General features: G+C 40.7%; 2 protein-coding genes and 1 long non-coding RNA gene across 5 annotated transcripts in view; 1 reads left to right on the forward strand and 2 right to left on the reverse strand.

Moving 5' to 3' along the window:
* The window catches only part of LOC307046683 (uncharacterized protein), a 377,110-nt gene that overhangs the window by 160,884 nt on the left and 201,888 nt on the right, over positions 1-14,338 (reverse strand). The gene's annotated exons all lie outside the window — the stretch shown is intronic.
* Positions 1,806-12,457, reverse strand: LOC307046682. 2 transcript variants are annotated; one of them, XR_013810170.1, is made up of 5 exons: positions 10,574-12,457; positions 10,282-10,445; positions 10,059-10,188; positions 2,911-2,967; positions 1,806-2,577 (listed from the first exon to the last, which is right to left on the reverse strand). It is a non-coding gene; the product is annotated as an uncharacterized lncRNA (long non-coding RNA). The 2 variants fall into 2 exon arrangements; XR_013810171.1 differs by lacking the exons at positions 1,806-2,577; positions 2,911-2,967 and having other exon boundaries at positions 8,645-10,188.
* LOC307046681 (uncharacterized protein) lies at positions 2,974-6,790 on the forward strand. Its single transcript, XM_079693183.1, has 5 exons — positions 2,974-3,837; positions 4,662-4,798; positions 4,896-4,973; positions 5,171-5,276; positions 6,295-6,790. The coding sequence occupies exons 1-5, from the start codon at positions 3,678-3,680 to the stop codon at positions 6,405-6,407; spliced, it is 594 nt and encodes a 197-aa protein (XP_079549309.1). The 5' UTR covers positions 2,974-3,677; the 3' UTR covers positions 6,408-6,790.

Below are 14,338 nucleotides of genomic sequence, written 5' to 3' on the forward strand. Positions count from 1 at the left end.
GAGTTGAACAATTACAGGAATATTATGTCTTTATGTTCTAATAATATTAACATATTTTAGTAAATTGTTACCAGAGAACATTTGCATAATTTCTTTAACATAAACCATGTTATCCTTCTCTAAAATAATAACATTCTGGCAACATAAAAAATCTAACTTGCAGCTGGAAATGTTTTCAGAACAGTAGGGCATCATGTTCTAACAATGTTATCAAAAACAATTTAAGAATGTTTTTAGAGAGCGTTATCCTACCTTTCAGTAGAACATTCTGGGAACCAAAATAAAAGCTTCTGGCGAAAACGTTTCATGTACAGTAGGGCATAATGTTCGAACAATGTTTTCAAAAACATTTTAAGAAGGTTATCACCAAACATTTGAAGAATGTTTTTAGAGAGCGTTATCCTACCTTTCAGAAGAACATTCTGGGAATCAAACAAAAACTTCCCGCTGAAAACGTTTTAAGAATAGGAGGGCATAATGTTCTAACAATGTTATCACCAAACATTTTAAGAATGTTTTTAGAGAACGTTATCCTACCTTTCAGAAGAACGTTCTGGGAACCAAACAAAAACTTCCCGCTGAAAACATTCCTAGAACAATGACTAACATTCTCAGAATGTTTTTAGAACCAAACATTTCTAGCTGGGTTCCCCCCTCCCCCTGCTCTGTGAAGTGGTCAACGTGAGTGTTTCGTTGCTAGACATCCTGCCCTTCATTTGTACAGCTGCCGATTTTCTGGAGCAATTCAACTAAATTGCTCTGCTCAAATCGATCCGACAGGAGACCGGGGATATGGGAAAAGTGCTTTAACAATCAACACTGTGAGAGTGCTCTGCTCACCCAGGTGCAAAAACGGAAGGAGATGAGGGATTGTTTGCAAACAAATGTTTAATCTGGTGAAACAGAAAAAACAAGGGGCAACATAAAATAGTCCACAACGAAAAACACGTCCACACTATACGCTCCCAGGTAGGGCTTTTCTGGGCTGCCGTTAGCTCCTCCAGGACCCAGCCTACTGTAAGAGACAAGAACCAGGTTACCAACATGCTTTTATTGAGTGACTGATTACCTGATTCTGATCAGCTGTCTGGTCTCCGGCCGAGCCATTCCAGTCACTCCAGAAGCCGGCGCTCTAACCACACCCCGCTACCACATACCACATACCCCAGAGTTCCCGTTAGTCGTTAATTACCGGACTATGACCGGTAAAATATGCTGAAGACCGGCAAATCTGATCTCCGGTCAAAGTGTCTGGTCAAAATAATTTCCCCTTAGCGCAATACCGCATCAGTTGTGCAACTTGCGCCACTTATGTGACAGACAAAAGAGTATGTGACAGACAAGAATAATCAATTATAATGTCTAACACTTAATATGGAGAAAGAGATGTCCTGTATGGGTTGATTGTGCGTTGATCTGTTGGTAATGACTCGGGGTTCCGGTGGGCATGGATCTAAGGATAAAGGCCCATAAGAAATTTTACCATAGTGTACCATGGTACTACCATGGTACCTCAGATGTTACCATAGTGTACCATAGTACGTACTATGGTACACTATGGTACTACCATGGTACTACCATGGTACCTCAGATGTTACCATAGTGTACCCTAGTACGTACCATGGTATACCATGGTACTACCATGGTACTACCATGGTACCTCAGATGTTACCATAGTGTACCATAGTACGTACCACGGTATACCATGGTACCTCAGATGTTACCATGATGCATACCATGGTATAACCCTGGTACATACCGTTGTACCACAGCTGTTACCGTGGTACGTACCATGGTACCTCCGATACTATAGTACATGCCGCGGGACCTCAGATAACTGGTACTCCATAGAGTGTTCAAATGGTACTACAGACATTACCATGGTATGTATCATGATAATCACTCAAGTCCCATTGTATGCATTTTTTTTTTTTTATGTGAATGCAAGTCTTATACCTTGTTTAGTATTTTTCATTGCTGGTTTTAGTTGGTTTCCCTTTAGGTGACATATATTTTCATCTTCTTTTTCAACACATCTTCACACAAAATAGCCAAATAATTACACTTCAGATAAAGATGTTCTCAATGTTGTTATTGAATGAGACAACTGAGTTCATACAGCGCTTCAATGTGGCGTTTTACTCACATATTTAGAAATATCCATACAGATTTACCCAGTCACAGACACAAATGCATTACAAAATACAGTTAATGATCAAACAGTGAGTTATAAAAAAACAATAATAGCGTAAATAAAAACACATTTAAATCATCATATATGTGCAGACAAATTGAGTCTCAACAGTTTGTGCTAGCCCTCAACATTTGACTTGTCTCAAACCGAGGCATTTTCATCACATATAGCTTACCCCCATGTTCAATTGCAATACATTTAGCTATGATGTCCTCACATGTCAATACACACAATTCATTGGAGATCTTTACTTTTACAAGAAATTTTGCAACACCAGTTTGTCTTTCTGGAACAAAGTGGACCAGCACAAATTATACCATTTCATGGTTTGGATCTTCCCCTCCGTCCTCTGATGACCCTCCAGACTGAGAGACAGCAAAAGGCTATAAGATAAGATGGATCTTTATTGATGCCCATAGGGAACAGGTGTTAGCATGCAGCAACAAAATATATTTAAATGGGAAGGTAGCATTGCGGGTGAAAGTCATATGTGCATACAGTGAAAATAATGTTAACTATAAGTTATAAAATAACTCCTGATACATTTTGTTAAATATTTGTAACCCAACTTCTTTTGTGTCGGATAAATCTGTATTCTTATCATAGAAAACTGTGTTATCTCTTGTCGCTACCTGTAATGTAGCAAAGGTCATGGATTTTAACAGAATACATTTTTTTTTAATAAGTAAAACAATCCCTGCATGTTTATGTTGTACCATTTCATGTTGTTGATCTGTTCCTTCGACTGCAGCCATCTCTACCTCATCGTCACTCTGAGAGACAGAAAAGTTGAAATCAAATTAATTCAATAAAAAAAGATGGGCTATTCCTGAGACAGGCATCATAAAAAGAGCATTCAAACAGGATACAACGACAGTACATGACGGACGAACGATGACCTTGTGGAAATGCAGTGGCAATACATTAAAAAAAAAAATCAGTGACCAAGTAGCAGAGTCATAGTTAAGTCCACCAGTGAGTCCAATTTCTTAAGTCTGTGGATCAGTCAATGCAAAAAACTACAATTTCATGATGTGGATCCTCCCCTTTGTCATCAATTCGTTGAATACAGTAATGTGAGACAAAAAACACCAAATGAAATACGTCTTATATTGGCAGTTCATCCCGTTCGTCCAATATGAAGAGAAACCCGTCCTTACCTGTCACAAGTTGTGCCTCCATACGGGTCCTCCGGGACCGTTTTGTAGTCCTGGGAATATCTACCTAAATCTGACAAATATCTTTTGTACATTCTCAGGTTCTCTCTTTTTGTGAATGAGAATCAAAATTAAAGAACTTTTTCCAGGCACGGATTATTCTGCCGCTGACGGTAGCTGGTGAATGGTGACGTGCGCGTGACCAACTTTCGCCTCGCGCCTCCCGCTTCTCTAGCGTTGCTAGGATACAGACCGCAGTGCCAACTGCAATCTCCGGATTGTAATGACTTTGTTGCCACTACTTAGAGATACTTTTGAACACAAAAATGTACGGGCTCTATGAATTTAGCAATGATACAATCGAAGTTGGCCGGTTAAATTTAATTGAGGGGGAGTATGATCCTGAATTGGACAAGGAGTATCTTGTCTGGTGGCCCCAAAATGGGAAAAAGATGGCTTGGACTGCGAAAGTGTTATCAACTGGCGGTAAGTTTGCATATTTAAATAGATCATACATGTACAGCTTATCATTATTATTATTATTAACAGTTGTTAGGCCTATGTTTTATTTGTTAATATAGCAGTGGCGGCTGGTCAATAGAGGTGCTATGGAAAGTTTTATATTTATAATAAGTACAATACTGTTTAGCATATCAAATCTAAACCGTTATATGTTTCATTAGAATCATTACCCTCTCTCGTCTGGGAATCAAGCACCCCAGCGCAGCTGCAGCCAACCGCTGACCGTTGCTACCCGAAAAATATGGCAGCACATTTCAGCCAATCAGCGTCCTCAGATCTCTTAAATGAAAGGCGCTCTATAATCCGTTCTAAAGTTATTATTAAAAATAAAAAATAGTGTTTTTTATCTAAGATAGTGTCGCCCATTGGAAACAGTAATTAGTAAAAATATACTTATATTCTTCAGAAAGATGATATCAAAAAAGCAGCCCTCCATAGTTCATTGTCCTTCAGGTATAGCTCTCAGTTTCAAAAAGGTTGCAGACCCCTGGTATAAAATATGCCCCCATCCCCCCCATCTTCCACAGCCCCACCTAAAATATGTTTCACCAGCTGCCACTAATAAATAGTTTAAATCACCTGGCTACATAGGTATTATAAGCTAAGTATCATAAGTATACTAATGGCTGTAGCATGACCATATGTTATATTTTCCTATACAGAGTATCATTACCAACATATTGTCATGTAAGCAGACAATGTGACTCACATACAAATGTTGATATACCCTATATATATATATAGATTGTACAAAGTAATAGGCTGAATATCTTTGTTGCTTCCAAAAGGTGCACTCCTCAAGATGAGGAACCGGCTGGTTGAAAGTAAAGAACCTTTGGAACAATCCGGGCCGATGGGAAAAGGCAAGAGGGCAAAGAAAAGGAGGCCTTTTCTGGAGGAGGACGACGACGTGGAACAGTCAGAGGTGAGTTATTCAAAATCAAAACACCACCACTTTATGAAGATACACATACAACCAAACACAAAAACAAATATTTATATATGTTGTTGTCTGTTCTCAGGAGAGACCAAGCAAAAAACCAAGGCCGGAGTCATCGTCATCCACAGACATTATCCAAAAATATAAGGATCTTCAGAAGGTATGTATCTGTTTTATACTAAGTCCAAAGTGCAGTGACCTAAATGTACCTAAACTGTGCAATACATACCTGGCTGCTAAATCCTCAAAACACAAGTACATTTATTTAGAACTAACTTTCCACACTGGCTTTTAAACCTAACCTTCTTTTTTTTTTTTTTTTTTTTTTTTTTTTTTTAATGGTGTGCTTTTTGATAGGCCCAAGAGGTGAACAAAAATAGTTACCAGAGGATGTTGGAGGAAAGGGTTGCTGCACTGGAGAGGGAGAATTATTCCCTCAGGAATGCTTTGAGCATCATTGAAGGTATGTTGATTTAACTGTGCTTGAGTAAAAGTAGAAGTACTCAGATCTTGTAGTAAAAGTAGAAGTACTCAGATCTTGTTCTTGAGTAAAAGTAGAAGTACTCAGGTCTTGTACTTGAGTAAAAGTAGAAGTACCAGAGTGTAGGAAAACTCTGTTACAGTAAAAGTCCTGCATTCAAAATTTTCCTCAAGTAAAAGTAGAAAAGTATTATCATCAAAATATAGTGAAAGTAGCGACAGTAAAAGTAGTCATTGTGCAGATTGGTCCATTTCAGAATAATAGATATGATATGTTTTATAATGATTGATCATGAAAGTGTTCTCAAAGCTGCTAAAGGTGCAGCTCGTTTGAATGACTTTGTATACTGCAGGGTAGCTTGTGAATTTACTCCAGGTGGAACTAAAGTCTGATTTAACACTTGATTATATTTCACATCATTCATCCACATCAGTGAAGTAACTAAAGGTATTAAATGCATGTAGTAAAAGTACACCATTTAACTCTGAATTGTAGAGGAGTAGAAGTACAAAGTAGCAAAACACTGAAATACTTAAGTAAAGTACAAGTATCTCAAAATTGTACCCAAGTATAGTACTTGTTGAGTTTATGAACTTAGTTACTTTACACCATGTGGCTATAAAGATAGAAAGACTAAGCCTTGCACAGAGGCATGAAAATGCATTTTCAAAATGCTCAACAGTGCTGCCAAAAATATAAACTGACTGCTACACAATTAAAATAAATGCTTTTATATATTTCTATTAGATGTGACTCTTTGGCGTTTCTGTTATTATTAACACTGCTGCTTTAGTTGTTCTGACTGCTAAAATCATCTGTTATTCCTAAATTTAAAGCCGATTTTCCGTGGGGTGGGGGAGCCGGGGGGCTTGGATCCTTGTCACCTTTTTCATACCTGATGAGTTTGCATCCCTGCTGTCTGCCTGACTGTCTGTCTGTTTTTTGTAATTTGTCTCTTCATCTGTTAATTCCCCTTTTCTTTATTTCTTTCTCTCTTAAGGTGAAGTTAAATCTGTCTTCAAAGAGAAGACAGAGGCAGAGATCAAGGACTACATACGCCAGAAACTCTCCAATTCGGCGAAGATCCTCAAAAGGAAAACATTTTTTTTTTAAATCAATTTGTTCGGCCACGTTAGGCCATTATGTTTTTTCATGCAATATTGTATGTTCGGTAGTATAAATAAAAAAATGTTAATACATGTAAATGTTGAGTCCATGTATTATTTGTATTTGCCTCAGTCCATTATTTTTATTTGATATAGCCTACCATTGTACATTCTACAGTATCTACAGTTTGGTACAGGTGTGACAAATACAAGAACATATGTATTTACCATGGTAATTGTTATGGTGCCAGGGGTAGTGGGTTATCAAGCCCTCCAAAAGCTATATGGAATGTTACCATAGTACTCGTACCATAGTACCATGGTATATTTACCACGGTACATGTACCACAGTATTTTTTGACAGATAGTACCATGGTATATTTTATAGTACCATGGTATTTGTTCCATAGCACATATAGTAATGTACCATGGTACATACCATGGTTTGTACCATGGTACAATCTGTCAAAAAATACCATGGTACATGTACCATGGTACAAGTACTATGGTAAAATGTCTTATGGGGGGTGTCGTTTTTCTCATACTGATATTCTGAACAATCTGTGCTGTTGTATTAGCTGTAAAGTGTCTCTAATGTAGGCTATTTGTATTATATGTACAGCACTTTGGCTCGACCAAAAATTGTTTATAAATGGGCTATATAAATAAAACTTGATTTGATGTAAACAAATGCATAATGCTGCGCTATACTTTGCGGCCTCACCCGGTTGCATAGCGACGCTTATTGTTTAGGTGTCTTTTAATAAGCAGGTAGTCATATCATTAGCTAGAACTAGCTAGATCTGATCGATATTGACATAAACGCGAGTGAAGTCTAATCTGACGGGAGAGAGAGAGATCAGCTACTGATGACGAGTCGACACGCAGCTCTGCATGATCACATGCAGCGGTGAGCGGAACAAAACACACTTCAGGTTAGAAAATCACACGTAGCTATTTTAATTACCTCTCAAACTACCTAAACTAGTTATAGATATGTTTAGTTTTACTGTCGGGTCACTCATTACTGATCGGCGAGCTGCATGATACTGACGGGCTGTCAGGAGAGGGAGAGAGCGCCCCGTTTATTATTCCCGTGTTATTGTAAATTACTGTACACTTTTGAATAGTTAATCTACTATAATTAGTTTGTTTAATATCGAATCATATCAATTTGTTTTAAAGCTTAATAAATAACAAAGAAGACCTTTGACCGGCACTTTTCAAATTTTGTCCGGAAGATTTTAACTTTAACGGACATGTTGACCGGCGAAAAAATATTCTAACGGGAACTCTGACATACCCCTAGTGATCCGGGCGTTGGCATCCTTCATGCAGGGGAGCCACTGGAGCGGGGCATGGTCCGAACAGAGGGTGAAAGGGCGCCCCAGGAGATAGTAACGCAGGGTGCAGACCGCCCACCGTATGGCGATGCACTCCTTTTCCACCGTACTGTAGTTCACCTCCCGCTGAGCCAGCTTACGGCTAATGTACAGTCCGGGGCGGTCGACCCCCTTGACCTCCTGCGACAAAACGCCCCCCCCACCCTGCTGTTCGAGGCGTTGGTCTGCAACAGGACAACCCTGTCTCCTAAAAATTACGTTCCCACAGAACTAAACTGCATTCTCAATTACGTTTAGCTAGAAACGTATTTTCTCCCACGTTACGTTTTTTATGAATGTATCTAAAATACGTTTATTTTCTACATATCTTTGCCATTTATTGTCTTGCTTATAATGATAATAGCCATTTATAAATATCATTTTAGAGCACACATTTGAAATTGAGAATCGGGCTCGATATATGGTTTAATCTACAGTAAATCAGTAGGCGAAAATGCTGTCATTTGAACGGCGATCAAGCCTGCATGAAGCCACAGAGATCTTCTGTTACAGTCCTTTCTTCTTAGAGGAAGTACAGAAACACGTAACTCTGGATTTTTTTTTATGTTTGAGGTGCAATAAACGACACAGCAGCTTTTTGGCATGTTAAAACTATTATTTTCTGCCTCGCTCATGAGAGTAACAGCTGGCGAAATTACAGCCTCGCCTACTGATTTCAAATGTGTGCTCTAAAATGATATTTATAAATGGCTATTATCATTATTATAAGCAAGACAATAAATGGCAAAGATGTGTAGAAAATAAACGTATTTAAAACACGTTCATAACAAACGTAATGTGTCTGAGAAAATATGTTTCTAGCTAAATGTAAAATGAGAATGCAGTTTAGTTCTGTGGGAGCGTAATCTTTAGGAGACAGGGTTGAACAGGAAAGGGAGAGAGATTTTAGGAGTGTATAGGAGCGGTTTACCACAGAGGCCTTTCTTGACCCTCTCAAACAACAGCTGACACCGCTCACACACGTATCATGCACTCACACATGTCTTTAAATGTGTGTCTTTGAAATTCAGGATTCGAGAAATCTTTGTGAAAACAGCCATTAAAGTCAGAGGTGGGGATTTCAAACGGCAGGCCCTCGGACAAAGTCAAACAGGTTTGATGTATGATCAGATCAGGTATCACAGTGCTGCTAATGAGGTGCTGCTCACTTTTATTTTAATTACACATGTCTACACGCACTGTTACGTTCCCTATTGGGCTAGGGGAACCAAAGGGAAATAACATGACCAGAGTGGAATTGGTATAATTATAAGCGGTTAATTTTAAATAGCAGCGGTAAACAAAATGGCAGGCAGGCAGCCTGAAACAAACAAATTGCCACAAACACCGGTTTACCTAACAAACAAAAGAGGCCACAAGGGCGCAAGTTTAAATGGGCAACCAAACTAAGGGAGGACTCTAAACAGCGAGTCTAAACGCATAGGCTACAGGGAAACTAAATACTCACACACTAAATATAGAAGGAAACAAAACTTCACTGTAAAAGTGGTACAACTAGGAAAGGAAGGCTGTAAGAAAACACAGCTAGGACAACAGTCAAACAATACTAAACTAATCTAAGCATATCTAATCAAACTAATCTAAGCAAATCTAATCACAACAATACTTCTAATCACAATAACAAGGTCCACACAAGTTAAACACAGAACGACGAGCAAATAGCGAGAGGCGTCTGTTCCTCAACAGAGCCTCCAGAGTGATGACAGTCCGCGGCCTTTGTACTCCTCCCCAGCAGGTGTGCGCCGGCTGTGCGCTGCGATTGGCTGTCGTCGATCCAATCACCCTCTTCAGAGGCGGATCAGGAGATGACAGCCAATGACGTCAGGGCAACCACACAGCTCATTTACATATCACACACAGGCAGATTAATGAGCAGACAGAAACAGCAGCTGTAACACTCCCCCCCCCTTAAACCCACAGGTTTTGTGAACTAAACACACTAACAAACTCCTAAGAACACACCTTCTAACATCACAAACTCAACCTAACACACCAACATCTCAAACTCAACCTGGACAAGCATCGGCCAACACATTCTCTGAACCCTGTAATGACGGGTGTCTATTGTGGTAGTCCCGCACAATCAGAGCCCATTGCAGGAGATGCTGGTTGTGCTTGGACACGCTGGGGCAGAATATGAATGGATCGTAAAATTTACACATCACAATTGGCCAAAGGCTGGGTCCAACATCAATCTTAACATGTTGTAGAGCCAACACTAAGATCCGATACACGAGCTGACGCTCTCGGGTTACCTGGAGCGTCGAGAAGTCTAGGAGCTTGTCTGAGCCGGCGTGTTGTGCCGGTGTTGTGCCGGTCTCGCGACATCCTCACGAGGAGGAGGGGGAGCCACAATTCCTGGCTTCTCCCCGGACACAGCTTCATCTGAAAGCACAGGCACAACCACAGACTCAGATAATGAGACATCAGGAACACTTTTACTCGCCTGTGCACGGTTATGGGTGATCAGGCCAATACCGTTTGGCGGGGACATTTTCTGCCACTGTTCCTTACGCTTCAGCGCTGCACAGTTGGCGATGACATGTCCAGGTTTGTGACAGTAAAAGCACTCCCTCTCCTCTCTGGTTACATTACACACATTCAACGGTTCAGTAGATGGTGTGGCTGACACACGGCGGGATCTGTCAGTAAAGACAGGGGGAAAACACAGATTTATGCGTTAACACATACTCATCGGCTAATACAGCAGCAGCAGAGGGTGTATTTACTTTTTGCTCATTTAAGTAAACAACAATGTGCTCAGGCAAACCTTTTTTAAACTCCTCCAACATGATCAATTCCCTCAGTGAAGAATAATCGGTAGCATTACATGAAGCAATCCACTTAGCAAAACACATTCCCTTTTTCCTAGCGAACTCTACGTGCGTTTGATCAGGACTCTTCCTATAGTGTCTAAACGTTTGCCGGTAAGCTTCAGGAAGTGATTCGTACACTCTGAGGATGGCAACCTTCACCAAGGCGTAATCTAGACTGTCCTCCAACGTAAGAGCTGCAACTGCTCCCTGAGCTTTTCCAAATAATTTGCACGTTACCATCAGCGCCCAAACTTCAGCCGGCCAATGCAACGCCATAGCAATGCGCTCGAAGGCACCAAAATAGGCATCCACCTCAGTCTCACAGAAGGTTGGCAATAGCGAAATGTTTTTACTCATGTCAAAGGCAGGTGAATGAGAAGGAGATGATAGGCTTCCTCCGGCATGGTCAAAAGCACCGGATGTGCGCAGTTGTGAGTCTAGCTCCAGCTGACGCATCCTGACTTCCTTGTCGATTTCCAGCTTTCTTATTTTCAACAGAAACTGATACTGCCTGTCTTGCTCCTTGTCTTTTGCCTCTAACTGAAGCCGTGCGAGACGGACTTTGAGTCTACTCCCTTCCCGGGAATCTAGACTACCAGGAGACGGTGGACTATAGCGAGGCGGCGCGGACGGTGCTTTACACCGCTCACTCCCCTCGCTGTCACTACCCTCTCCTTTAGCAAGGACATTAGGAACAGTGAGCTCAGCTTGTGCAAGCAGCACCAGAAAAAGCCCTTTCCACCAACTCATCCACCAACAGAGCCTTTAACTTTTTTTAAAATAATTGTTTTGCCACTTGGAGACCGAAATGTTGCGCCATCTCATATAAGTCGTCTCTACGACACTGAACTAAGTGCTCATGAGAAGGACAGACCAAAAACGACTCCAAATCAAAAGTTGCCATACTCAGCTAAACTGCACACAACCTTACCAAATTGTTTTTATCTATAAAGAAACCACTTATAACCCCAGGAATTAGTTATTTATCCCGGATGAGCCCCCATCTGTTACGTTCCCTATTGGGCTCGGGGAACCAAAGGGAAATAACACGACCAGAGTGGAATTGGTATAATTATAAGCGGTTTATTTTAAATAGCAGCGGTAAACAAAATGGCAGGCAGGCAGCCTGAAACAAACAAATTGCCACAAACACCGGTTTACCGAACAAACAAAAGAGGCCACAAGGGCGCAAGTTTAAATGGACAACCAAACTAAGGGAGGACTCTAAACAGTGAGTCTAAACGCATAGGCTACAGGGAAACTAAATACTCACACACTAAATAAAGAAAGAAACAAAACCTCACTGTAAAAGTGGTACAACTAGGAAAGGAAGGCTGTAAGAAAACACAGCTAGGACAACAGTCAAACAATACTAAACTAATCCAAGCATATCTAATCAAACTAATCTAAGCACATCTAATCACAACAATACTTCTAATCACAATAACAAGGGCCATACAAACGCAGAACGACGAGCAAATAGCGAGAGGCGTCTGTTCCTCAACAGAGCCTCCAGAGTGATGACAGTCCACGGCGTTTGTACTCCTCCCCAGCAGGTGTGCGCCGGCTGTGCGCTGCGATTGGCTGTCGTCGATCCAATCACCCTCTTCAGAGGCGGATCAGGAGATGACAGCCAATGACGTCAGGGCAACCACACAGCTCATTTACATATCACACACAGCTGCAAACACTCACAGGCAGATTAATGAGCAGACAGAAACAGCAGCTGTAACACTCACACACTTCCAGAAAACTATGGCAAGCCATTTGAGTATTTATTCCATATTCATGATATCAGACGGCAGCTGCCTACACTAGTTGGCTCTTTGATTTCACTTGTTAAATATATGGTCACACTAGTTTGGCACTCTGCTTTACTAGTTCAATAAAACATCAATCAATGTTTATTTATATAGCCCAATATCACAAATGTTACATTTGTCTCAGTGGACTTCACAGTTTGTACAGAATATCAGTATGACAATACAACACCCTCTGTCCTTAGACCCTCACATCGTACAAGGAAAAACTTCCAGAGAAAACCCAGTTTAAAGGGAAAAATGGGAGAAACCTCAGGGAGAGCAACAGAGGAGGGATCCCTCTCCGAGGACGGACAGACGTGCAATAGATGCCGTGTGTAAATTGAAAAGATAATACATTTGCAACATAGGTAGTCCAAATGTTTGGAAATGCATGTGTGTATAATAGGAAGATGAATCCATGAGTATATCCATCCAGGACTTATGATCCAGGACCACAGCCACGACTCAAGATCCAGGACTCGCAATCCATGACACAGGACCGCAGGATCATCCATGACTCCGGATCCCGGCGTATATAGACACCAAAAAGAAAGAAATTTGGGGAAGCTGGGTTAATCGGAACATGAGAGTACACAGGTATAGACAGAGAGAAGGAAGAAGTAAGATGTCCCCCGACAAACTAAGCCTATATCAGCTAAACTAGGGGCTGAATCTAATCAGCCCTAACTATAAGCTTTATCAAAAAGGAAGGTCTTAAGCGCACTCTTAAAAACGGATAGGGTGTCTGCCGTCCGAACACAAACTGGAAGCTGATTCCACAAAAGTGGAGCTTGATAAGAAAAGGCTCTGGCTCCCATTGTACTTTTAGAGACTCTAGGAACAACCAACAACCCTGCATTCTTGGAACGCAATGCCCTAGTAGGACAATAGGGTATAATGAGTTCTTTAAGGTAAGATGGCGCCTGCCCATTAAGGGCTTTGTAGGCGAGAAGAAGAATTTTAAATTCTATCCTGTGTTCTATAGGGAGCCAGTGTAAGGCAGCCAGAACAGGAGTAATGTGGTCCCTTTTCCTAACTCTGGTTAGTACACGAGCTGCAGCATTTTGAATCAGCTGAAGCGACTTGACTGACTTCTTGGTACACCCTGATAATAAGGAGTTACAATAATCCAGCCTTGAAGTAATAAATGCATGGACTAGTTTCTCTGCATTGTTTTGAGGCAAGATATGCCTGATTTTTGCAATGTTACGTAGATGGAAGTAGGCGGTCCTTGAAATTGATTTTATGTGGGCGTTAAAGGATAAATCCTGATCAAATATAACACCAAGATTCCTTACAGTCTCACTGGAGGCCAAATTAATGCCATCCATAGTTAATATATCTTTAGATAATTTGTTTCGTAGATTCTTCGGGCCAAGTACAATAACTTCAGTTTTGGTCGTGTTTAACATCAAAACATTTAAGGTCATCCACGTTTTTAAGTCCTTGAGGCAGTCTTGAATTTTATTTAGATGATTAATTTCATCAGGCTTGATTGATAAATATAGTTGAGTATCATCCGCATAACAATGAAAGTTTACAGAATGATTCCTTATAATATTGCCTAACGGAAGCATATATAGGGTGAACAAAATAGGTCCAAGCACTGAGCCCTGTGGCACTCCATGGCTAACTTTGGTTTGCATGGAAGATTCATCGTTGACACGTACAAACTGAGAGCGTTCAGATAGATAGGACCTAAACCAGCCTAATGCAGTTCCCTGTATGCCAACTAAGTGCTCTAGTCTTTGCAATAGGATATCATGGTCGATAGTATCAAATGCAGCACTAAGATCGAGCAAGACAAGAATAGAGACAAGTCCCTTGTCAGAGGCTATTAGAATGTCATTTGTGACTTTAACCAGAGCTGTCTCTGTGCTATGTTGTGTTCTAAAGCCAGACTGAAAATCTTCAAAT

This window comes from Notothenia rossii (assembly GCF_949606895.1).
Source record: "Notothenia rossii genome assembly, chromosome: 7".
Taxonomy (NCBI): Eukaryota; Metazoa; Chordata; class Actinopteri; order Perciformes; family Nototheniidae; genus Notothenia; species Notothenia rossii.